Source organism: Perna viridis, chromosome 14, assembly GCF_037379345.1.
Source record: "Perna viridis isolate PV_CMFRI_1.1 ecotype Kerala chromosome 14, ASM3737934v1, whole genome shotgun sequence".
Taxonomy (NCBI): domain Eukaryota; kingdom Metazoa; phylum Mollusca; class Bivalvia; order Mytilida; family Mytilidae; genus Perna; species Perna viridis.
In genome coordinates this window covers 12,346,849-12,373,095 of record NC_142458.1, presented here as the reverse complement: position 1 = coordinate 12,373,095, position 26,247 = coordinate 12,346,849, and the positions used below count along the sequence as shown (strand labels likewise).

At 33.1% G+C, this 26,247-nt stretch overlaps 1 protein-coding gene across 1 annotated transcript; it reads left to right on the top strand.

Moving 5' to 3' along the window:
• The first annotated feature begins 169 nt into the window (after positions 1 to 169).
• Positions 170 to 25,704, top strand: LOC148598230 (uncharacterized). Its single transcript, XM_088562328.1, has 3 exons — positions 170 to 658; positions 23,161 to 23,283; positions 23,474 to 25,704. Exons 2-3 carry the CDS (start codon positions 23,172 to 23,174, stop codon positions 23,827 to 23,829), a joined length of 468 nt encoding a protein of 155 aa, XP_088418454.1. The 5' UTR covers positions 170 to 658; positions 23,161 to 23,171; the 3' UTR covers positions 23,830 to 25,704.
• The last annotated feature ends 543 nt before the right edge of the window (positions 25,705 to 26,247 follow it).

The window sequence follows — 26,247 nt, the reverse complement described above, 5'->3', positions numbered from 1 at the left end:
CTTTATCAATTTCATCAACCGATCGCTTTCAATCTCGTGTCCACACATACTTGTGGGTGCCATTGTGTGTTGGGTAAAAGAACTCCGTCAATACGCGTATAGTCGGCGTCACATAAATAACATACTGTTAAAATTTGAATAAAAATATTTTCTACTACTCTATTGACACCTACCGTCGTTTAAATTGTCTTAAATGACTTGCTCATTCGTTTAGCCAAACGGCTTCTCCCTAAACATTGAATCGTTAAATTCCGGTCAGATTTTAATTCTAGGTGCCAATATTTACATTGTAAAAAGTCGGCCATGTTTACAGTGATCGGGTTGCTAGGAGATGTTGTTTACGTTTAAATGGTTTGTCCAAAAACCGAAGAACCCAGAATGCACTTCGGTGTTATTTCGGATATCTCGGATTTATTTTACGCGAACAACGTACAATACCGAGAAGTTGATCAAGCAGACGATTGTCAACGGAGTTCGACGGGAACTTACGAACTTCGTTTGTAAACAAATCGTCCCGTAGAAACCAACATGGCGGATATTAGTATGGGATTTTCCCGTAAGGATTTGTTACGCATGATTTAAGCTAATAAGCGACTTGTTTAGGGAGAAGCCGTTTGGCTAAACGAATGAGCAAGTCATTTAAGACAATTTGAACGAGGTAGGTGTCAATAAAGTCGCAGAAATTATTTTTATTCAAATTTTAACAGTATGTTATTTATGTGACGCCGAGTATAGTTATTATTGATACATGCATTTGACGTTTAGGTAGCGTTGACCGTTGTACATTTTCAACGAAGAGCGCTTCATACCAAAATGTACGACCAATAGATCAACGGTTTTATACGCACATGAAACATCAAAAATGAAACATTCAATTTAATATGTTTCTTTTATTTTATGTCTATAATATTTTTAGATGGACATAGAAAATAGTCAATAAAAGCAGTTCATTTCATTGTGAAATAGTTCGAAGATATGTTTCGTCGACTCGTGAAACATTACATGTAAAGCCGATTATCCCAAATTTGCAGTAACACAAAATTCGGAATTAATTAACCTTAAGGCTAAAAACCACTAATTCCACTTTCCATAGGCTTCTATGCTAATTTCACAATATTCAATGGCTTCTCTGGACTTTACCTTAACTTTAACCTGCAGAGGACTATATATCAGCATGATTCTACATATGTCAGCTCACAATCCTCAGAATGGCATGTGGGGTTAGCAGACTTACAGTGCAGTACTGGTCACCGGAAGTGAAGGGTCTATAAATAGCATGGGAAATCCCAGTGTTTTCACAAGATAGGGGTATATTTAAAAATCATTATGGAGATTAGGCTTCACATCACAAGAAGCAAAATGCACCTATAAAATGTACAGAATTGTTTTTCCTTTCAGAAACTGTTTAAATTTTTTAAATAAGATGAGAACTTTTTTCACAGCACTATGAGGAACAGGGGTAATTTCTGCGTAGGACTATTTTTGCGTACGTTCCAAATGTTCATTGGTTGAATTGGTGGTCTGTAACCTAAAGAGTCACTTTTTGTCTTAGAAAAATTAAATAACTATACAGGTATCTTCCTACACACATACTGAATGCATTTGCAAAGTTTCAGTCAAATGTGACAAGCACTTTTTTTATATATTTGATTTTTAAATATAGGGTAACCAAGTTGTGCGAGCAAAAAAGTGACAATATTCTACCATACTTAAATGCATTAAATATTTGCAAAGAACTTTTTCTGACTTTTCAAATAAAAAATATCAATCACAACTTGTTTTTTAACAATATTAATAAAGAAATAATTTTAAAAGTAATCATTTTCTGAGAAATTGGTCTATTTTTAAAAATTTATTTCTGACATGCCTCCCCCTTTCTCTTGATCACATGTCAAAAATCCTAAATCTTTAAATTTTCACAAAAGGTGATATATTTGGCTTTAAATTTGTAAATACAGTGTTTTCACATTAAAACATGACCAGTAAAGGGCACCTAAAGCAAAAAAAGTACTCAATAATGGATTTTCCATGTTGCCATAGGGGAATGCTGATATGGCCTTAACCGCAGTAATGAAAGTGAGTTTTTCCTCATTTCTAACCTAATTTTTGCTCAAATCTACACAAAACTTGATTTCAAGTGCTTATTACCACCATATTTAGGTAAATATAGCCCTCAAAGTTTAATATTTGATATTTTTACTAAATTTTCTACACTTTTTACAAGATAGGACATAAAAATCAGCCAAAAAGACCAATTTTCCATAATTTGGACCTATAACTTAAAAAAATGCATATTTTGAAGGATTTTTGTAGTGTATTCCTCTCATGGCAAAGTTAACAAGATCTTCAAGTAGTTTAAAGCTATTTCAAGAAACTTTTCATTTAGTCATGGCTTCATATTAAGGCTAAAAACCACTAATTCCACTTTCCATAGGCTTCTATGCTAATTTCACAATATTCAATGGCTTCTCTGGACTTTACCTTAACTTTAACCTGCAGAGGACTATATATCAGCATGATTCTACATATGTCAGCTCACAATCCTCAGAATGGCATGTGGGGTTAGCAGACTTACAGTGCAGTACTGGTCACCGGAAGTGAAGGGTCTATAAATAGCATGGGAAATCCCAGTGTTTTCACAAGATAGGGGTATATTTAAAAATCATTATGGAGATTAGGCTTCACATCACAAGAAGCAAAATGCACCTATAAAATGTACAGAATTGTTTTTCCTTTCAGAAACTGTTTAAATTTTTTAAATAAGATGAGAACTTTTTTCACAGCACTATGAGGAACAGGGGTAATTTCTGCGTAGGACTATTTTTGCGTACGTTCCAAATGTTCATTGGTTGAATTGGTGGTCTGTAACCTAAAGAGTCACTTTTTGTCTTAGAAAAATTAAATAACTATACAGGTATCTTCCTACACACATACTGAATGCATTTGCAAAGTTTCAGTCAAATGTGACAAGCACTTTTTTTATATATTTGATTTTTAAATATAGGGTAACCAAGTTGTGCGAGCAAAAAAGTGACAATATTCTACCATACTTAAATGCATTAAATATTTGCAAAGAACTTTTTCTGACTTTTCAAATAAAAAATATCAATCACAACTTGTTTTTTAACAATATTAATAAAGAAATAGTTTTAAAAGTAATCATTTTCTGAGAAATTGGTCTATTTTTAAAAATTTATTTCTGACATGCCTCCCCCTTTCTCTTGATCACATGTCAAAAATCCTAAATCTTTAAATTTTCACAAAAGGTGATATATTTGGCTTTAAATTTGTAAATACAGTGTTTTCACATTAAAACATGACCAGTAAAGGGCACCTAAAGCAAAAAAAGTACTCAATAATGGATTTTCCATGTTGCCATAGGGGAATGCTGATATGGCCTTAACCGCAGTAATGAAAGTGAGTTTTTCCTCATTTCTAACCTAATTTTTGCTCAAATCTACACAAAACTTGATTTCAAGTGCTTATTACCACCATATTTAGGTAAATATAGCCCTCAAAGTTTAATATTTGATATTTTTACTAAATTTTCTACACTTTTTACAAGATAGGACATAAAAATCAGCCAAAAAGACCAATTTTCCATAATTTGGACCTATAACTTAAAAAAATGCATATTTTGAAGGATTTTTGTAGTGTATTCCTCTCATGGCAAAGTTAACAAGATCTTCAAGTAGTTTAAAGCTATTTCAAGAAACTTTTCATTTAGTCATGGCTTCATATTAAGGCTAAAAACCACTAATTCCACTTTCCATAGGCTTCTATGCTAATTTCACAATATTCAATGGCTTCTCTGGACTTTACCTTAACTTTAACCTGCAGAGGACTATATATCAGCATGATTCTACATATGTCAGCTCACAATCCTCAGAATGGCATGTGGGGTTAGCAGACTTACAGTGCAGTACTGGTCACCGGAAGTGAAGGGTCTATAAATAGCATGGGAAATCCCAGTGTTTTCACAAGATAGGGGTATATTTAAAAATCATTATGGAGATTAGGCTTCACATCACAAGAAGCAAAATGCACCTATAAAATGTACAGAATTGTTTTTCCTTTCAGAAACTGTTTAAATTTTTTAAATAAGATGAGAACTTTTTTCACAGCACTATGAGGAACAGGGGTAATTTCTGCGTAGGACTATTTTTGCGTACGTTCCAAATGTTCATTGGTTGAATTGGTGGTCTGTAACCTTAAACGCTGAGGCTTCAATCCTTGTACTAAACTTGCGACTACAAGATCGAGGCTCATTCACCATTCTTTGGTATAAATCGTTTGTGCTTCCTATTTCGATATTTTTGGTTTTGAGTATTTCTAATGCTGCTGATGAGATTACTCCTTGAAATAAATGTACAACACTTCGCGAAGTATTTACAAAATTTGAATTTATGAATTTGTTTTAACCCAAATACATGTATATTTCGTTTAGGCACATGAACGAAAAGAATATGTATTTGTTTTTACCTGTTATGAGATTACGAACAATCTGCGTGAAATTAACCGTCTCAAAGAATCGAATGTTTGTGCGTCATAATAACTTGCAAATTATTTATAGAAAAAAATATAAAAACTTAAGTTTCACTTTTTACGTTAAAATAGGTAAAAAAAACTGACAAATTGATACAAACTCAAACCGGGCATCTATACCGTGCCAATATGGATCAAACCAGGGTCAATATGGCATCATAACTTCCGGTCGTTTGACACCGCCATTTTGAGTTAGAATTTGATTTAATGAACTTTGATCACCAGGACTAAAAGCAGCAGAAGCACAAACAAATCTTCCATTTGATACAAAAAGGATGAATAATGCAAATAAACATACATGTTCTCGGTAAAGGCTAGAAACCACTTCCCATAGGCTTCTATGCTAATTTCACAATATTCAATGGCTTCTCTGGCCTTTACCCTAACTTTAACCTGCAGAGGACTATATATCGGCATGATTCTACATATGTCGGTTAGCAGACTTACAGTGCAGTACTGGTCACCGGAAGTAAAGTGTCTTTAAGGCTAAAAACCACTAATTCCACTTCCCATAGGCTTCTATGCTAATTTCGCAATATTCAATGGCTTCTCTGGACTTTACCTTAACTTTAACCTGCAGATGACTATTTATCAGCATGATTCTACATATGTCAGCTCACAATCCTCAGAATGGCATGTGGGGTTAGCAGACTTGCAGTGCAGTACTGGTCACCGGAAGTGAAGGGTCTATAAATAGCATGGGAAATCCCAGTGTTTTCACAAGATAGGGGTATATTTAGAAATCATTATGGAGATTAGGCTTCACATCACAAGAAGCAAAATGCACCTATAAAATGTACAGAAATGTTTTTCCTTTCAGAAACTGTTTAAATTTTTTAAATAAGATGAGAACTTTTTTCACAGCACTATGAGGAACAGGGGTAATTTCTGCGTAGGACTATTTTTGCGTACGTTCCAAATGTTCATTGGTTGAATTGGTGGTCTGTAACCTAAAGAGTCACTTTTTGTCTTAGAAAAATTAAATAACTATACAGGTATCTTCCTACACACATACTGAATGCATTTGCAAAGTTTCAGTCAAATGTGACAAGCACTTTTTTATATATTTGATTTTTAAATATAGGGTAACCAAGTTGTGCGAGCAAAAAAGTGACAATATTCTACCATACTTAAATGCATTAAATATTTGCAAAGAACTTTTTCTGACTTTTCAAATAAAAAATATCAATCACAACTTGTTTTTTAACAATATTAATAAAGAAATAGTTTTAAAAGTAATCATTTTCTGAGAAATTGGTCTATTTTTAAAAATTTATTTCTGACATGCCTCCCCCTTTCTCTTGATCACATGTCAAAAATCCTAAATCTTTAAATTTTCACAAAAGGTGATATATTTGGCTTTAAATTTGTAAATACATTGTTTTCACATTAAAAAATGACCAGTAAAGGGCACCTAAAGCAAAAAAAGTGCTAAATAATGGATTTTCCATGTTGCCATAGGGGAATGCTTATATGGCCTTAACCGCAGTAATGAAAGTGAGTTTTTCCTCATTTCTAACCTAATTTTTGCTCAAATCTACACAAAACTTGATTTCAAGTGCTTATTACTACCATATTTAGGTAAATATAGCCCTCAAAGTTTAATATTTGATATTTTTATTAATTTTCTACACTTTTTACAAGATAGGACATAAAAATCAGCCAAAAAGACCAATTTTCCATAATTCGGACCTATAACTTAAAAAAATGCATATTTTGAAGGATTTTTGTAGTGTATTCCTCTCATGGCAAAGTTAACCAGATCTTCAAGTAGTTTAAAGCTATTTCAAGAAACTTTTCATTTTGCCATGGCTTCATATTAAGGCTAAAAACCACTAATTCCACTTCCCATAGGCTTCTATGCTAATTTCACAATATTCAATGGCTTCTCTGGACTTTACCTTAACTTTAACCTGCAGAGGACTATATATCAGCATGATTCTACATATGTCAGCTCACAATCCTCAGAATGGCATGTGGGGTTAGCAGACTTACAGTGCAGTACTGGTCACCGGAAGTGAAGGGTCTATAAATAGCATGGGAAATCCCAGTGTTTTCACAAGATAGGGGTATATTTAAAAATCATTATGGAGATTAGGCTTCACATCACAAGAAGCAAAATGCACCTATAAAATGTACAGAATTGTTTTTCCTTTCAGAAACTGTTTAAATTTTTTAAATAAGATGAGAACTTTTTTCACAGCACTATGAGGAACAGGGGTAATTTCTGCGTAGGACTATTTTTGCGTACGTTCCAAATGTTCATTGGTTGAATTGGTGGTCTGTAACCTAAAGAGTCACTTTTTGTCTTAGAAAAATTAAATAACTATACAGGTATCTTCCTACACACATACTGAATGCATTTGCAAAGTTTCAGTCAAATGTGACAAGCACTTTTTTATATATTTGATTTTTAAATATAGGGTAACCAAGTTGTGCGAGCAAAAAAGTGACAATATTCTACCATACTTAAATGCATTAAATATTTGCAAAGAACTTTTTCTGACTTTTCAAATAAAAAATATCAATCACAACTTGTTTTTTAACAATATTAATAAAGAAATAGTTTTAAAAGTAATCATTTTCTGAGAAATTGGTCTATTTTTAAAAATTTATTTCTGACATGCCTCCCCCTTTCTCTTGATCACATGTCAAAAATCCTAAATCTTTAAATTTTCACAAAAGGTGATATATTTGGCTTTAAATTTGTAAATACATTGTTTTCACATTAAAAAATGACCAGTAAAGGGCACCTAAAGCAAAAAAAGTGCTAAATAATGGATTTTCCATGTTGCCATAGGGGAATGCTTATATGGCCTTAACCGCAGTAATGAAAGTGAGTTTTTCCTCATTTCTAACCTAATTTTTGCTCAAATCTACACAAAACTTGATTTCAAGTGCTTATTACTACCATATTTAGGTAAATATAGCCCTCAAAGTTTAATATTTGATATTTTTATTAATTTTCTACACTTTTTACAAGATAGGACATAAAAATCAGCCAAAAAGACCAATTTTCCATAATTTGGACCTATAACTTAAAAAAATGCATATTTTGAAGGATTTTTGTAGTGTATTCCTCTCATGGCAAAGTTAACCAGATCTTCAAGTAGTTTAAAGCTATTTCAAGAAACTTTTCATTTTGCCATGGCTTCATATTAAGGCTAAAAACCACTAATTCCACTTCCCATAGGCTTCTATGCTAATTTCACAATATTCAATGGCTTCTCTGGACTTTACCTTAACTTTAACCTGCAGAGGACTATATATCAGCATGATTCTACATATGTCAGCTCACAATCCTCAGAATGGCATGTGGGGTTAGCAGACTTACAGTGCAGTACTGGTCACCGGAAGTGAAGGGTCTATAAATAGCATGGGAAATCCCAGTGTTTTCACAAGATAGGGGTATATTTAAAAATCATTATGGAGATTAGGCTTCACATCACAAGAAGCAAAATGCACCTATAAAATGTACAGAAATGTTTTTCCTTTCAGAAACTGTTTAAATTTTTTAAATAAGATGAGAACTTTTTTCACAGCACTATGAGGAACAGGGGTAATTTCTGCGTAGGACTATTTTTGCGTACGTTCCAAATGTTCATTGGTTGAATTGGTGGTCTGTAACCTTAAACGCTGAGGCTGCAATCCTTGTACTAAACTTGCGACTATAAGATCGAGGCTCATTCACCATTCTTTGGTATAAATCGTTTGTGCTTCCTATTTCGATATTTTTGGTTTTGAGTATTTCTAATGCTGCTGATGAGATTACTCCTTGAAATAAATGTACAACACTTCGCGAAGTATTTACAAAATTTGAATTTATGAATTTGTTTTAACCCAAATACATGTATATTTCGTTTAGGCACATGAACGAAAAGAATATGTATTTGTTTTTACCTGTTATGAGATTACGAACAATCTGCGTGAAATTAACCGTCTCAAAGAATCGAATGTTTGTGCGTCATAATAACTTGCAAATTATTTATAGAAAAAAATATAAAAACTTAAGTTTCACTTTTTACGTTAAAATAGGTAAAAAAAACTGACAAATTGATACAAACTCAAACCGGGCATCTATACCGTGCCAATATGGATCAAACCAGGGTCAATATGGCATCATAACTTCCGGTCGTTTGACACCGCCATTTTGAGTTAGAATTTGATTTAATGAACTTTGATCACCAGGACTAAAAGCAGCAGAAGCACAAACAAATCTTCCATTTGATACAAAAAGGATGAATAATGCAAATAAACATACATGTTCTCGGTAAAGGCTAGAAACCACTTCCCATAGGCTTCTATGCTAATTTCACAATATTCAATGGCTTCTCTGGCCTTTACCCTAACTTTAACCTGCAGAGGACTATATATCGGCATGATTCTACATATGTCGGTTAGCAGACTTACAGTGCAGTACTGGTCACCGGAAGTAAAGTGTCTTTAAGGCTAAAAACCACTAATTCCACTTCCCATAGGCTTCTATGCTAATTTCGCAATATTCAATGGCTTCTCTGGACTTTACCTTAACTTTAACCTGCAGATGACTATATATCAGCATGATTCTACATATGTCAGCTCACAATCCTCAGAATGGCATGTGGGGTTAGCAGACTTGCAGTGCAGTACTGGTCACCGGAAGTGAAGGGTCTATAAATAGCATGGGAAATCCCAGTGTTTTCACAAGATAGGGGTATATTTAGAAATCATTATGGAGATTAGGCTTCACATCACAAGAAGCAAAATGCACCTATAAAATGTACAGAAATGTTTTTCCTTTCAGAAACTGTTTAAATTTTTTAAATAAGATGAGAACTTTTTTCACAGCACTATGAGGAACAGGGGTAATTTCTGCGTAGGACTATTTTTGCGTACGTTCCAAATGTTCATTGGTTGAATTGGTGGTCTGTAACCTTAAACGCTGAGGCTGCAATCCTTGTACTAAACTTGCGACTATAAGATCGAGGCTCATTCACCATTCTTTGGTATAAATCGTTTGTGCTTCCTATTTCGATATTTTTGGTTTTGAGTATTTCTAATGCTGCTGATGAGATTACTCCTTGAAATAAATGTACAACACTTCACGAAGTATTTACAAAATTTGAATTTATGAATTTGTTTTAACCCAAATACATGTATATTTCGTTTAGGCACATGAACGAAAAGAATATGTATTTGTTTTTACCTGTTATGAGATTACGAACAATCTGCGTGAAATTAACCGTCTCAAAGAATCGAATGTTTGTGCGTCATAATAACTTGCAAATTATTTATAGAAAAAAATATAAAAACTTAAGTTTCACTTTTTACGTTAAAATAGGTAAAAAAAACTGACAAATTGATACAAACTCAAACCGGGCATCTATACCGTGCCAATATGGATCAAACCAGGGTCAATATGGCATCATAACTTCCGGTCGTTTGACACCGCCATTTTGAGTTAGAATTTGATTTAATGAACTTTGATCACCAGGACTAAAAGCAGCAGAAGCACAAACAAATCTTCCATTTGATACAAAAAGGATGAATAATGCAAATAAACATACATGTTCTCGGTAAAGGCTAGAAACCACTTCCCATAGGCTTCTATGCTAATTTCACAATATTCAATGGCTTCTCTGGCCTTTACCCTAACTTTAACCTGCAGAGGACTATATATCGGCATGATTCTACATATGTCGGTTAGCAGACTTACAGTGCAGTACTGGTCACCGGAAGTAAAGTGTCTTTAAGGCTAAAAACCACTAATTCCACTTCCCATAGGCTTCTATGCTAATTTCGCAATATTCAATGGCTTCTCTGGACTTTACCTTAACTTTAACCTGCAGAGGACTATATATCAGCATGATTCTACATATGTCAGCTCACAATCCTCAGAATGGCATGTGGGGTTAGCAGACTTGCAGTGCAGTACTGGTCACCGGAAGTGAAGGGTCTATAAATAGCATGGGAAATCCCAGTGTTTTCACAAGATAGGGGTATATTTAGAAATCATTATGGAGATTAGGCTTCACATCACAAGAAGCAAAATGCACCTATCAAAATGTACAGAAATGTTTTTCCTTTCAGAAACTGTTTAAATTTTTTAAATAAGATGAGAACTTTTTTCACAGCACTATGAGGAACAGGGGTAATTTCTGCGTAGGACTATTTTTGCGTACGTTCCAAATGTTCATTGGTTGAATTGGTGGTCTGTAACCTAAAGAGTCACTGTTTGTCTTAGAAAAATTAAATAACTATACAGGTATCTTCCTACACACATACTGAATGCATTTGCAAAGTTTCAGTCAAATGTGACAAGCACTTTTTTATATATTTGATTTTTAAATATAGGGTAACCAAGTTGTGCGAGCAAAAAAGTGACAATATTCTACCATACTTAAATGCATTAAATATTTGCAAAGAACTTTTTCTGACTTTTCAAATAAAAAATATCAATCACAACTTGTTTTTTAACAGTATTAATAAAGACATAGTTTTAAAAGTAATCATTTTCTGAGAAATTGGTCTATTTTTAAAAATTTATTTCTGACATGCCTCCCCCTTTTTCTTGATCACATGTCAAAAATCCTAAATCTTTAAATTTTCACAAAAGGTGATATATTTGGCTTTAAATTTGTAAATACAGTGTTTTCACATTAAAAAATGACCAGTAAAGGGCACCTAAAGCAAAAAAAGTGCTAAATAATGGATTTTCCATGTTGCCATAGGGGAATGCTTATATGGCCTTAACCGCAGTAATGAAAGTGAGTTTTTCCTCATTTCTAACCTAATTTTTGCTCAAATCTACACAAAACTTGATTTCAAGTGCTTATTACTACCATATTTAGGTAAATATAGCCCTCAAAGTTTAATATTTGATATTTTTATTAAATTTTCTACACTTTTTACAAGATAGGACATAAAAATCAGCCAAAAAGACCAATTTTCCATAATTTGGACCTATAACTTAAAAAAATGCATATTTTGAAGGATATTTGTAGTGTATTCCTCTCATGGCAAAGTTAACCAGATCTTCAAGTAGTTTAAAGCTATTTCAAGAAACTTTTCATTTAGTCATGGCTTCATATTAAGGCTAAAAACCACTAATTCCACTTTCCATAGGCTTCTATGCTAATTTCGCAATATTCAATGGCTTCTCTGGACTTTACCTTAACTTTAACCTGCAGAGGACTATATATCAGCATGATTCTACATATGTCAGCTCACAATCCTCAGAATGGCATGTGGGGTTAGCAGACTTACAGTGCAGTACTGGTCACCGGAAGTGAAGGGTCTATAAATAGCATGGGAAATCCCAGTGTTTTCACAAGATAGGGGTATATTTAAAAATCATTATGGAGATTAGGCTTCACATCACAAGAAGCAAAATGCACCTATACAATGTACAGAATTGTTTTTCCTTTCAGAAACTGTTTAAACTTTTTAAATAAGATGAGAACTTTTTTCACAGCACTATGAGGAACAGGGGTAATTTCTGCGTAGGACTATTTTTGCGTACGTTCCAAATGCTCAATGGTTGAATTGGTGTGTAACCTAAAACACGAAAATAACTGTTCTACAAATCAGCTAGTTGATTTGGTTCATAAAATGGTCAATAAATATGTAATTTCATATTAGCCCTGTTATAGGTTTCGGTCAATCATATTGGCCTCAAAACCTATAACAGGGCCAATATGAAATTACATATTTATTAACATATAATATCATACGGAGTTGGCTTTAAGAACTGGTAGTTATTGCTGACTGAATATCTATACTTCTAAAGGAAAATTTCTTTGAGCCGCAACTCCTCTGAAACCATACAAGGGCGAATATATTTGTGATATGAGATATAAGTGTAGTGTTGTGTACTCCATAAATTTCTCTTTGAAGCAATCTTTTTTTCTACGGAAAATGCGATTTTTTGGGAAAATATCCAATTAATTCGGAGACCGTCATTGGTCCGTGTGCTATAATACGCTTTCGCGCATGCTCAACCGACGTACAAATGTACTGTTCGGATACATGTGTTTCACGAGTATTGTTCGTTCATCATTTTGCTTAATGATAGGACACCCACTATTTTCCTGAGGTGCAAATCGTGCAGACATGGAAAGGCGCCGAACGTTTCGAAATAAACCTCCCACTTCTATGTGTAAACATCTGCGACCGAAGTCCGGACCCCCTTTTCATGGGTAAACTGGCATGACTGGTAAGCCCCTACCCATTGTTTTTTGGTTTTTTTTTCAGTAAATTAAGAATTTATGATGCACTTTTTAACTGAATGGAGACGAACTTTCAGTAAATTAAAGGGTGTTCAACCAAGCATACTTCCTTCACTCTCACCACATACACCCCCTCCCAAAATAAACACACGAAACCACTAGAACATTAAGCAATTACGCGATACATTGAAAATAACCGATATCAAGGAACAGCTAGGGCTTTAATGCTTCTTCTGCGTCTTGATGTTGTATGAGGGCTTTCAACAATGAAAAAAAACTGCCAAAAACCTCAAATCAGACCAAGTAGGCCCCCTATACCGTGCACATACATGTAAGGGGAATTCTCGATAACATAAAATCAAAGTTACTAACTTGCTGCCCTCTGGCTATGGCGTAAAAACTTGGACACAGCCTCAGGACAACCAGCTAATAACACCAAAGTTAAAGGTAGAGACTACTTATCTTGAAATCGATCGCTGCAAAAATATGCCTGGGACCGATAAATTAGCAGCTTCTTAGTCCCAGATTAAACCAGTTTTCCAGGAAAGTTCATTGGCACGAGGATCTAAAACTTTGCTTAGGGACGCACCATTTATCTTCCGGGTGGGGGAGAACTTAGTTTTTTTCTTTGGTTGTTAAAAATATTTCGATCCTGACTTTGAAGAAAAGATAATTTGGTAAGGAAGAGTTAAAAATAAGAAATGTGAATAAAAAAAATTAAAAAGTCCGCTTACATGCGTTCGAAAAGTACATATTCTGAATCAAACAGAAAACCAGGTCCCCAGAGAGGTTAATGGTCAACTCCTCTTAAACCACTAAAGAAATTTAAACAAAACTGAACACCATTGATGTATGGTAGATGATCGTAGATCCTTTACAATGATTACAGCTCATTTTGTTTGGATTTTGTTTGTCCACACTTTTCTCAATCGACCGCGATTTCGAGGGCATCCTCTAGTCAGCCCAAAGCATTGAAAAGAACGGTCACAAATTCCAATATCTACACAAATAAAGCCCATGTCAAGGCAGACCTTACTTATTATTCTTAGTGTTTGTACATGTACATTGTACGTTCCAGACGTGAGATTTGACGAACGCTTCTGTCGTTCGTTCGTGGTTTTTTTTTTTTTTTTTTTTTTTTTTTTTTTTTTTTATTTTTTGAGAACGCATACATGTACGGGCACATTAAACGTTTAAACGTGTCAAATCAGAGTTACATTTTATATATTACTCGTTACATTGTACTTATCATATTACCAAGATCATTTGATCCCACCTGTATCATCATGAAAGACGAGGACGGAAGCCTTTCCAAGTTACATGTACAATGTATACATTTCCCAATTTTTTTCTTAAAGATGACCTCGAATGAACAAATGCTTGAAATTGTATTGTAAAATTCACACGTTATAGATCCTTTAAGCACCCACCACAATTCTAAGAAATGGAAGTATTTTGAAGCAGTTGGGTCTTTGCTAGTAGAAAGAAGTATCGAACTATCAACTATACTTTTTCTTACCAAACCTGGTATGTTTGCTTATATAGTGAAGTAATGAAGTTGATGTCAATTATGCAGTGTATAAAACATTGTCCTGTTTTGGGTGCAGGGAAAGCAAAAAACTCCTTTGTTTGAAAATCAGTGGAACCCTCGAACTAAAGTCCCATAAGCCGTTGACACTTTAATAGGATCGAATCCAAAATAATGTCGGACCTCATAATTTAAAGTGGAACGATCGTAAAGCATTAGCTGTCATTTTCGTAATTTTTTGTTTCTGTTTAAATATGCCTTAACTTTGAATTATTTCTACTTATGATTTCGTTTGATATCCACAAATAAAATGCATTAAAGACATTTGTTGTCTTGCAAGACAAAAAGTCGACTTAGATAAATTCGTATACATGTAACTTAATTCTAGTGATCTTAATCCGCCCATGTGCTGTAAGGCAGGAAAATTGTAACGTAATTCACTGTCTTTCATGGGACATCCGTGTTTTGTGTAAAAAAAATAATAAATCGTTTTCGATGAAAAAATAACTGTTAAAATAATGTTTTCTAGCTATTTTTCTCCCTAAAAAAATTATTGGGCGTTCTTCATTTGGAGTATTTTATATTTGTCTTTGTATTTTTTAGGGGAACCCTAATTTGTGACATAGGGTTTTTGTCGATTGAGTCTTAGATATTTATCGTTTTTGTTCGGTGAACCGAATCAATGCCCCGTAAATTATGTTTTTACAATCTGGCATAACTCTGATCGTAATGTGAACCCAAAAGATATCAAGAAATAGCTTTTTGTCTTTGAAAATAGCTTGTGACAACAAAAATTGGCTTTGGCTTAAAATCATTTTCTGAGTCATCCATACATATATATATATATATATAACATTGAAAAAAAAAATAAATGCGTGGGATAAAATTTACCTTGTGCAACCCATATAATAGGATCTGCCTGATTTTTACATGGCCAGCCTCTTGATATTTTCTTTTTTTTTCTGGCATTGGTTTCAAATTCCATACTGTTGTCTTTAAATAAGCTTTTGTATTACCAAATTAACAAGAAAATAAATAAGAACTCCCTGAAATGCAGAATTGACAATATGTGGTCCGGAAGGGTATAAAGCATAAGGTATCAGTCACATTATAGATATATAACTAAAATTCGGCAAGCTTCAAGTTGGGTGGGCGGAAGGGTTGTTGATCCGATATATAGTGCAAGTTTTTACCCAGGATGTGCTTCAACTCACTGCAAGTTGTTAGAAAGACCTGCAAAATTGGTCTATGACAATTTCTTTCCATCACAAACGCATGATTATAGTATCTATGCATCTGTTGGGGTTATAGAATCAAATGCCGACGTAAACATTCAAGGTTCGACCAAAAGATTGGTTCACGCCAAACCAAGCAACTACTTTCTTTATCTTTTTGGATAACAAGTTGAATATACTAGCAAGATGTTGGAATATTGGAAGTATGGTTGATATGTTAGTGATCTAATACGTGTATGTACTTTTATTTTAGTACAGCAGGCAACGGTCAAATGTAGGTTGTGAAATATACATATATCAATCTGACGAGTTGGATTCTTTGTGATATTTTTTGAATAAATATTGTTTCTACTGTTGAAATATTACTGAATCTTATTTAAAATCTAAGACATTAAGTAAGTGTGAATAGCCATCCAGATTGCAAATTATTACATAAAACAAATTTTGGATGGGACAATTACTTGCATTTTTTAATTACTTGAGCTGATTAGAAGCCTGACCAGGTTTTTCACAAACCCTAAAAAATTTAGAAAGATATATGGTATGCCCTAAATGCTACGCGTTTGAAGTTGCTTTATTTACTTTGGTCAAGGCATATTAAATTGGCTGTCCCTTACAGAACTAGAAATTGAAGAGGGTTCTGTCACAATTTTCTTCGCTCCATTCTGAAACCTTTACCTCGAATTTGACAACAGTAGTCTTCTCATTACAACAAATATTTACATATTTTAGTAACTTTTTATTTTACAATTATTAATCTCCTTTTAAAGTGCAGTAACATACGAGCTTGCTTAGCATGTGTTTATATATCTCATTTGTTATGCCAGAGCTAATAGATAATAGTATAGGTTTTTAATACACTATTTCTGCATGAGGGAAAGTCCTTTGGACCCCGGTTATAAGACAATTGTCTCGTACGCTGCCAGGAAAGGTTGTTTGTGTTCCTGTTCATATGCACCAGTCAAGGGACGAAAAATTTCATCATCCTTCATGTTAAATGTTATTGGTTATGACCAGTTTCATTTCTTTGTATGACATTTGTAAACTACACAAAGAATACTCATCAGAGTGTGAAATCGACTGGCAAATCAATTAATATAACACCTACGTATATACGAGTATACGAGTGTCCATTATTGCAATAAAACTAAAGATATCCAGAAGGCAATGTACTGAAACAAAAAGTACAAGACAAATACAACAATTACTGTAAATGGCAAATTATTAGTATCATGCTCAAGGCAACATATGGAAGTCCTAGTCAGATATTAAACGCAGCAAAAGCTAGCTTACATATCATGAAAGGGTATCATCTAAAACAAATCAAAGCCAGTAACAAACTTTATAAAATTTTACGTTACACGAAGGAACCGAAAACACACAGAAAACAAACAAAGAACCTTATTAAATTCGGATTGACTCACTTCCTCTGGAATGGTGAACAGTTCCTGCACATTTAAAGTTTTTAACCGTCAAATTAGTGAGTAGCAAAAAGTTGTTTGCTACTGGATACTCACTTTTGTTTTATTTTTTTATTTATTTATTTATTTATTTATTTATTTTATTTTATTATTATTTTTGTTTTTTGATTTAATGAGAAAGTGATGTCAATAAATTATTCTGTAACAGTCTGTTTAAAGTCATAAAGTTAAAAAAACTATTTCATCTACTCATTCTATTTAAACAAATCAGTGCGTTTTTATGACAAAGTTTGGGTTTTACTGATAAAAACAGCAAAATAAATTTAAGAAGATATGGCTATGTTTTAAAAAGAAGAAAAAACACATATACCTTTTTTTTGATCATTTGTTTATGGATTTATTCACAAAGATGTCTTATAAAAAGCAGTCGGCTGTCATAAAGAAGTAAATCAAAGTTGGCTGGGACCCGAATTTTTGTGGGTAGCTTAAAGCCTACAATTTTAACCTTCATAAATTTTGCATCTTTACATGTATAAATACCGTTCCATTTATTTTTTTCTCTTTACACATGTAAGCTTCATTCATTCTTATTTTACAAAATTCTACCTACGAAAATTTGCAACTCTCAAAACATATACAGTGTTTTATATACCATAGGCAATTTTATTCGTAATTTTATAATTTACAAAATAAGGATTATAAATCTTCACTGCCATTTTCGTTTCCGTGCAATGTACATTTCTTCTAAATATCTAATTGAAATATGAACATACAGGAACAGTAATCGTCAAAAGTTCTTACAGGGAAAGAATGACCCAATTTCGATGTTTTAAATGTACAGTGAAAAGACAACACAGGGAAAGCAGACATACAGAAATCTTAAAGGCATTGACCAGGTGCACCGGTAGTGTAATCGTCTTTGCTTTTCTAAAATGTGCCGAGGTGCTAATATATGTCAAGCCCTAGTCAGACGAAAGAGGAAAGGAAACTATGACACGATGAACTAATTGTTTAAAAAATGATTGAAAGACTTTAGATGCTAATTATATTTAAGATTATGATTTGCGTAATGACTTTAAAAGTCGTAATATTTGGGGTTTGAATCAAAATTAGAAGTAGCATAATTTGCTATAAATAGGAATTCTATGTTTTGAAAAAACATTTGAAGACTGCAATTGACCAATCAATAAAACAAGAACATTTTCTCTTCGAAATAACGTCTTTATAAAATTGATATACTAAGTAGTGCAGAAGGTACCTTAATAATTCATTCCCATAAAACCAGATATATAAGAACAGTTATATGACGAATCAATTACAGAACAAGAACCATTGTTTATACACGGATCACTTGAACATGGTGTAACTGCAATGAAGGGAAACTTACATTTTGAATGAACGATATTTGTGTGGTTTGAGAATGATATTTCAATGAGAGTAAACTATTTGGTAACTATGTAGCAAAGACAAAAAAATGGATTTTTTCTCTTTAACGATATTTTCGATACAGTGTAATGTTAAACACACAGAAACGTATGAATTTATATTGAATTCCAGGAACATTTGTGCCATAGGAGATTCTGAAGCATGAAATAGTTTTTTTCATTTTCAAAACTTGACGTCATCAGAATTGATGATTTTTTTTTTTTTTTTTTTTTTTGCATTTTGGAATCGAGGTATACACGGTCCATGACATAGTCCTTTATCTAAAAAAAATGAAATTGGTACCTCTAAGAAGGAAAAGTTGAATATACTGACTTTTGTTTTTAAATAATCATGCCTTTCACATTTTTAAAATAAAATATATAGGAATTATTTTAATTCATAATCCAACAAAACTTTAAGATATGAGCTTTAAACAGATAGGCATGCCTTGTTTAAGATACGAAACCAGTAAAGATTCCTACTCGGTTAAAATCCCGTCAGGCTGTAATGGGCTGTCGTTGGTTCTTAAGTCAAAGATTAAAGTTTTAGTGGTTATCGGACTCGTCTTATGATAGTAGTGCATATATGATAGATAAATGAACGGATAGCTTTCATGTCATATGGTATAATTACACACATTTGGTCTGTTTATTTGTGTGTGTGCTGTGTATCTGAAAAGAAAACTTTGATTGTACTACTAAAGATTAAATGCTAAAGCTCAACAAAAAGTTGTAAACTTGACCGAGGGCGTACTCTATTGAAATTAATCTTTAACAGTAATTGTAAAACAATAGAGACAACGAGACGGGTTCGTGTTAGGATTATGAAGACGTAAAACGTCATAGCATTGTCGGTGCAACACATGACTTCACAGTTCGTATCCAGATTTACAAGAACAGTTATAAATTGAATCGGTTACGAAGCAAGAACCATTGTTCATACACGAATCACAACCACCAGGTGTTTTAAATACCATTCTGTGTAAGAAAAAAGCAATGGATGGCACATCATTCTCCCCAATTTAGTCATTTCTGCCTATGATATATTCAGTACATATAGAAAACAACCAAAAACCTATTTATTTTTAACCTGAAGCAGCTATGACGTAGATATTTTTTTACTGCTTATATAGAGAAAGAGTGCGGGGAAATTGCCAGCCATTTTTTCATTTAAATTTGACGTATCGATATCTTAAAACGGCAAATTTTACAAACACTTTGATAGTTATTTCTGATGGTTACATATGAGTATCAGGTATAATTTATTGGTTAATGCAATAAAATCTCTGCGTTTTTTTCCTTCATTTGCTAAACCTAATATACATTTTGACCGATTCTTAGACGGAGAAGTACTTTTAAAAAAGTATAAAAAAGCCTTTGTTAAATATCACTGTCATATTGCTTCAACCCCTCGCAGATATTTTTTAAAACTGTATATAAATAGTCGAAGACGAAAAATCGTACATAAATGAAGGCGGAAAGAAAACACATTCAAAACAAGAAAATCATTAACTTGTTCCCTTTTCCCATTAAAATTCAGAGTGATACCCCCATTTAAAATAGAGAGAAACAAACAATGCATTGATGGTGCTAGATATACATTCACAATTTGTCCCCAGGAATGCAGGGGGACAAGAACAATTATAAGTTGAATCGGTTACGGAACATAAACCACTGTTGATACACGGATCACTCGTTCAAGGTGTAACTACAGTGAGTAGGAAAATACATTTTCTCATTAGTTTCGGTACCTTCAGGAAAATACATGAAATTTACCTCCCAAGGCTCCCTTTAACACTCATTAAAATATTAAATAAGTTTATACTTGTCCAAAAACTAAGTAAACAAATTGCTTTACGTTATGTCAAAACTAATCAAGTGTTGCCTTCAGATGTTTTATTTTGCTCTTTCAGGATACAAAACAATTGAACAAAACGTGATTTACCTTGATTCAATACATGATTTTATGCTACTTGACCGTCAAACTTGCACTGAACTATACAAATACAGACGGCCATTGGTTTTGCGTGTCATCATGGGGTAATTCAAAGCTATACAGGATGTTAAACAGTTCCTAATTGTAAACAGATTATAAATTGGCGTCATCAAGATTGATAGTTTCGTATTTGAATCAAGGACCGCGTTGTTTAGGACATAGCAAAAGACCATATCAGGAGATAATGGAGCAATAACAAAAACGATCGAAATCTAAGTAAACTTTTTTTATGTTCATAAGTATATATTTGATATATTTATGAGTATGAACGTATATTCTGCACATTTCTGTTAATGCAGTTGTGTGATATCTTCCAGTACCTAGCAATTCACGACGTCACAAGAAAATGTCGGACCAACATTAGATCAGACCTAGTAGCCTCGAGACTAAAAGGGATATGATCTTATATTTCTGAGGCAATATTTAGGTTTTCACCTGTCTCATATTGGTAATAAACTTGGTGATGAAGTTATACAATACATAAATGCCGTGATCATATAAAAATATGGATACGAGTAGAATTTAAATGACCGAGAAACAGACAATGCATTGCTGGTGCAAGATATACCTTCACAGTGTGTCCCTTTGAATCCATGTGGACAAGAACAGTTATAAGTTGAATCGGTTACGGAACAAGAACCGTTGTTCATACATGAATCGCTCGTGTAGGGTGTAACTACAATGAGTAGGGTTATAAATGTTCTCATCAGTTTGGTAACCTTCAGGAAAATTAATGGACTTTACTGTTCAAGTCTTGCTTTGATAGTCTTTAAAATTTGATATAATATGTTTACAATTATTCATTTTATTTTACTGAAAAAAAAAAATAGTAAGCAAATAGCTTTGTGGTATGTCAATGCTAATCAAGTGTTGCTTTCAAAAGTTTTATTGTCATACAATGTTGCTAAAAAAGACACAATAATAATAATCAAGGCGGGATTTACCTTCAACTCAATACATGATTTTAGTCTACTTAAGCTATGCAAATAAAGACAGGAATTGGTTTTGCAAGTCATAATGAGATAAATACACATAAGATCGAAATGTTAGTAGACTTGTTCCCGTTTTATGATAATTAGTATATATTTGATGTATTCATGAGTATGAACTTATAGCCTTCATGTGGCACGATAAACGTGCACATTTTCAGTTTATGCATTTGTGTGCGTTCATTTGAAAATACTTCCAACACCAAGCTGCCATATATGAAATCACAAGAAAAAGTTGGACCAACATTAAATTAGACCAAGCAGCCCCGAGACTAAAAGGGGTATCATTTTATGCTTCTGCAGCAACATTTAAGGTTTTTACCTGTCTCATATTGGCAATAACATATAATGTAGTAATATTGTGCATAAATGCCTTGATCATATAAAAACTTGGATATGAGTAGAAAAGGTTTTTTTTTTTAATTTCGACTTTATCCATGCCTCATACCCTTATCCACTTGTACAATTGTGCGGATACCCAATATATTGTATAACAGTTTCCCCATACATTCTCCTGGTTGATAAAACCAGGATTTATGGTTCTTTTACTAATTCTATTTTAAGAAAAATGAAGCATTAAAGGTCAAATTTTGTATGAATGGTGTTCATTTAGTTTTAATATTTATTCATCATACAGTAGCTAAGTGACAGGCTCAAATTTGCAATACTCAATATTGAAAGGGAAGACCCAACACCTATGTCAAAATTCTGTGGATTCTTAACACAACAAGCTGAGAACACCTCAATCTATTTCGACTGAAGGTTTTGTTTTAAGTGTAATTGTCTTTTTAAGAATCAGGCAAATTGGGCAAAATCAGAAACATGCATGTCAAAACCCCATCACTCTTATGATGATATACATGTATCACTCCAGGATGCTTTCTCTATTTGAAAAGGTTGTTATTTTTCAGAAATATTTAAATAGTATGTTAGAAAAATGAGCTTTTCGACATAGTTACCTGCCCTTGAAATATTCCTTTTCAGCGAATTTTAATGAAATTATAACTCAATGCACCAATATCATATGGGAAATATTGTCTTTTTTTCCTTGATTCTGATGTTGCAAAAGTCAGATTACACTATCAAAATGGTGGGTTTTTATATCATGTTTAACCAACTGCCTGATTCTTACAGAAACTGCAAGGTTGGATACAGGATCACATTTTGGGGGCTTAAATAGAATTAAAGAAAATTTTGTGGGTAAAATTTGTAAAAATTAAAATTTAATGCCAAAAAAGGGTTTTTTGGGGGGGGACTGTACGTCCGACTTGCCCGTTCCTGAATCCGCACCTGGAGTTACAATTAAGTTTACACAGGTAAAAACACAGGTATAACATGCACTGTACAGTGGTTCAAATTAGCACTGGTCAAATGTATGGGATCACTGAAATTTCATTTACCTGCATGTAGGTTCATTTTAGGTGTCTTATTGAGCACATTACACTTTCTTCAGTAAGACCTACCATTTAGGATTTAAAATCGTGAGCTGGGTTTGGGAAGACAAGAGGCTGTGGGCCATTTGCCCCCATAACAAAATAGCCCCTTCAAAAGAAAAAGAAAATGTATATGGTTAACAAATAATAGCCCCATTCAAATTTACATTTGTTGAATATCTTTTCCAAAACCTGAAAATGGCCCTTTCTCAATATTTTCTTCCCAACCACTAAATAGTTTAGACATTTCACTCTTGAAACCACTTTGAACCCCTGTGTACTGAAATTGGCTTAAATGAACTTCATAAGATATCTACAGTTTAAAGATGTAGGTCAACATTGACATCTTTGTATATCTGCTACATGTATTTTTACATTGTAGATTCTAACAGAATGTCCCTTATTGGCAGGCAGCTGGGTCTGATGCAAAAACTGAAGTTTAAACTTAAGGCGCATCGCACTGACATGGATAGACAGAAAAGAAAACTAGATAGAGAAATGATGGGTAAATTTCCCTTTTGAATTACTCTACTTTCAGAATATTATTTTTTAAAAGTTTGTGGGTCATAATATTTATTTTTTAAGGCCATAAAAACATGTTTGTTTACTGTCACATTCTAAACAAAAATAGGGTCAATCGGTTAACATTTTCATATTTTATTTACAGTTAGTAAATATCTATTTTCTTTATCTAGATCTTCAGAAGAGAGTCAGAGAATATGAAATGAAGAAAAAACTTTTAGAGAAAAGAACTGAATGTTTTGGTCAGATTTTAGAAATCCCAGCAATGAAGAACAATCCTGCTGTATCCTCTATTCCCATGATGCAAAGTAATGTATCCAATCAGGATGCTGTGTTTGTGTCAAACACTCAAGGGACCATGATATCAAGAAATGTAACCCAGTCACAGATGTCTACAGGAGTAACTGCCACAAGTGCTGTTAACGGTGCAGCCAGACTAGCCACTGGACAGGGTGGCACAATTCTAGTGTTTCCCAAACAGAGTACCCAATTTCAGACGTCACCCGAGGGTGGTCTAAAAATAACTTAAAACGTAAACAAGAGTTTTCTGATGATGAGTCCCAGTCTACGAATATAAATTCTATATTGCCCAGTGGGAAATCTTTACTTTTATCACCTGTGAAAACAGAAAATAATGGTGCTAATGGTGACATGAAGTCAGAGATCTCATCTGTTGATTCAGGTATCTCAAATTTAAATAAAGAAGAACAAAATCCTAAAGCATTAGACAAACACATGCTAGATGAATTGAATTCATTGCATGACGAAGAAAATGCAAGTGCTAAAGCTGGAAAGGAAGATAATTTATCTGATGACGGTAGTGTGAAAAGAAGCAAAAGAAAACGATTAGTGAAAACCTACGATGATTTCATAGTAGATAATAAATAAGTCATATGACTTGCACTACTTGCAGCAGCATGTGTTCATGGTAATTTCATAGTCTTTTTTTCTCCATTATTGTATGTTAGAAGTTTTCTTCTGTTACACTAAAATATTTTTGTAGTAACTTCAGAAACAATCTTTGTAAACATCTGGCAGTATTCAAAAATTTGAAACTAATTCAATTTTAATTTTGGCTTGATTGTATAAATAATCAAATTATATTTCAGAATTCGTTTTGTTTTTCTTTCTGATAATGTTTCACCAACTGCCTAATTTTTACTAAGACTAATGCACATTTTTTCTGGTGCTTAAGTTATGAAGCAATGTATATGTATGAATTTATATGTTGATAAAACTACATATGTATGTGAATGATCTACAACAATCTATTAGCTGCGAATGAGTTAATTCCTTTCTCGTGAATTTTGCAAAAATGCATTTAGTCATAATTAATGCAGATTTTTTATTAGAGACTAACAGAAGTAATTGTAATGCAGAGGTCCAAATTGACTGTCAAAAGTGGAAGGTCTTGATGAATACAGTTATGGGTCTTGGACATCAGTCTACCATTAATTTGACTCGTTTAGGTACTTTGTTGGAAAAAAATTGAACATCCCTTACATTCTACTTGTAAGCTGTTCATAAAATTTAGTACAACGTAACAGGTCTTCATTAATAAGGTACTGGCCACTTCCCGTTGAGAAAAGTATTTTTATTGTAAACATATTCATTTTTACAGTTGTTTTAATTTTTGCAGATTCTGTCCAATAAACATATTCCCTAGTATCAATTTTGACAGTTAAAATTATAAGTGTTCAATAGTGTTAAAAAAACAACTTCATTAGAACTGTATTTTTATGATTTTGCCTACCATAACATTAGTGCAAGTTTATACCTTGTAGTTCTGAAAGGTTATACTATTTTGTCACAATAATTTATTTATAAGTAAGTCAACTATTTGTCAATCCTTTAAAGGTTAATTACCAAGTACGCTAATTTGAATTGTTTAAAGCCAATTTATTTAATGTGCATACCATGATGATGATCAGGGAAAGAGTAGGTCTTTAATTGATGAGATAACAATCACCCAATGAAGGATCCTTTTCTAAGCTGGATGTTGGTTTTTGATTAACTGCAAATGTTAATGAGAAATATATTATAGAGAAAGCATTGCAATTCATTGAAAAAGGAAGATAACTCTTTATTTTTGTGCAAAATTTGGTTGCTTTCTTAGAACACTTTAATTTTTTTTTTCTGAACCAACCATTGTTGATTTATCAAATTCTTAATACTACATCTATTTGACATGCATATTATCATGATTAAACATTATATTAAATTTATCATGTACAACCCATTTCATAGGAACCGCCTGGTTTCTACATGTACTGTCACTTAAATCTCCCTTTCAACAGGTCATTGAAACAATACACCAAGTAGTCAATCAAGGGAAGACCATGTCTATCTCCTGAAGTTAACTATTTTACTGTCTGTTAAATACAAGGTTAATTTTATTCACACTCTGAACTAAAACGAAAGTCAATGAAGTATTGACTTTCGTTTTAGTTCAGAATGTGAATAAAATTAACCTTGTATTTAACAGCCAGTAAAATAGTCAATACTTTCATACTTGTCTAGCTTTTCAAAGTCATTATGGCCAATACAAATTAAAAGTTGCAATAATTAAAATTGATTATATCAGTATTCCCACTCTGCAGTACCCTTTATTGTTTTCTATTTCAATAGAGAAAGAGTGCATGCACCCATGTCTAGGATCATTTCTACACTTAGGACTTAAGTGTCAGTCTCTGTAAGAATCAGGCAATGGGTGAAACATAGTATAAAAAACCACCATTTTGACTATCTGCACTATTAGAATCAAGGGAAAAAAGATTTTCCATATCACTTCGGTAAATTGTGTTATAATTTTATTAAAATGCATTGAAATTGGAGTTTTCAAGGTCAAAGAACTTTTTTTTCTTATTTATTTTGAAAAATTTCTGAGCAAATTCAATGATGTAAAGATCAAATGAAGGTCTTTTCAAATAAAGAAAGCATCATTCAG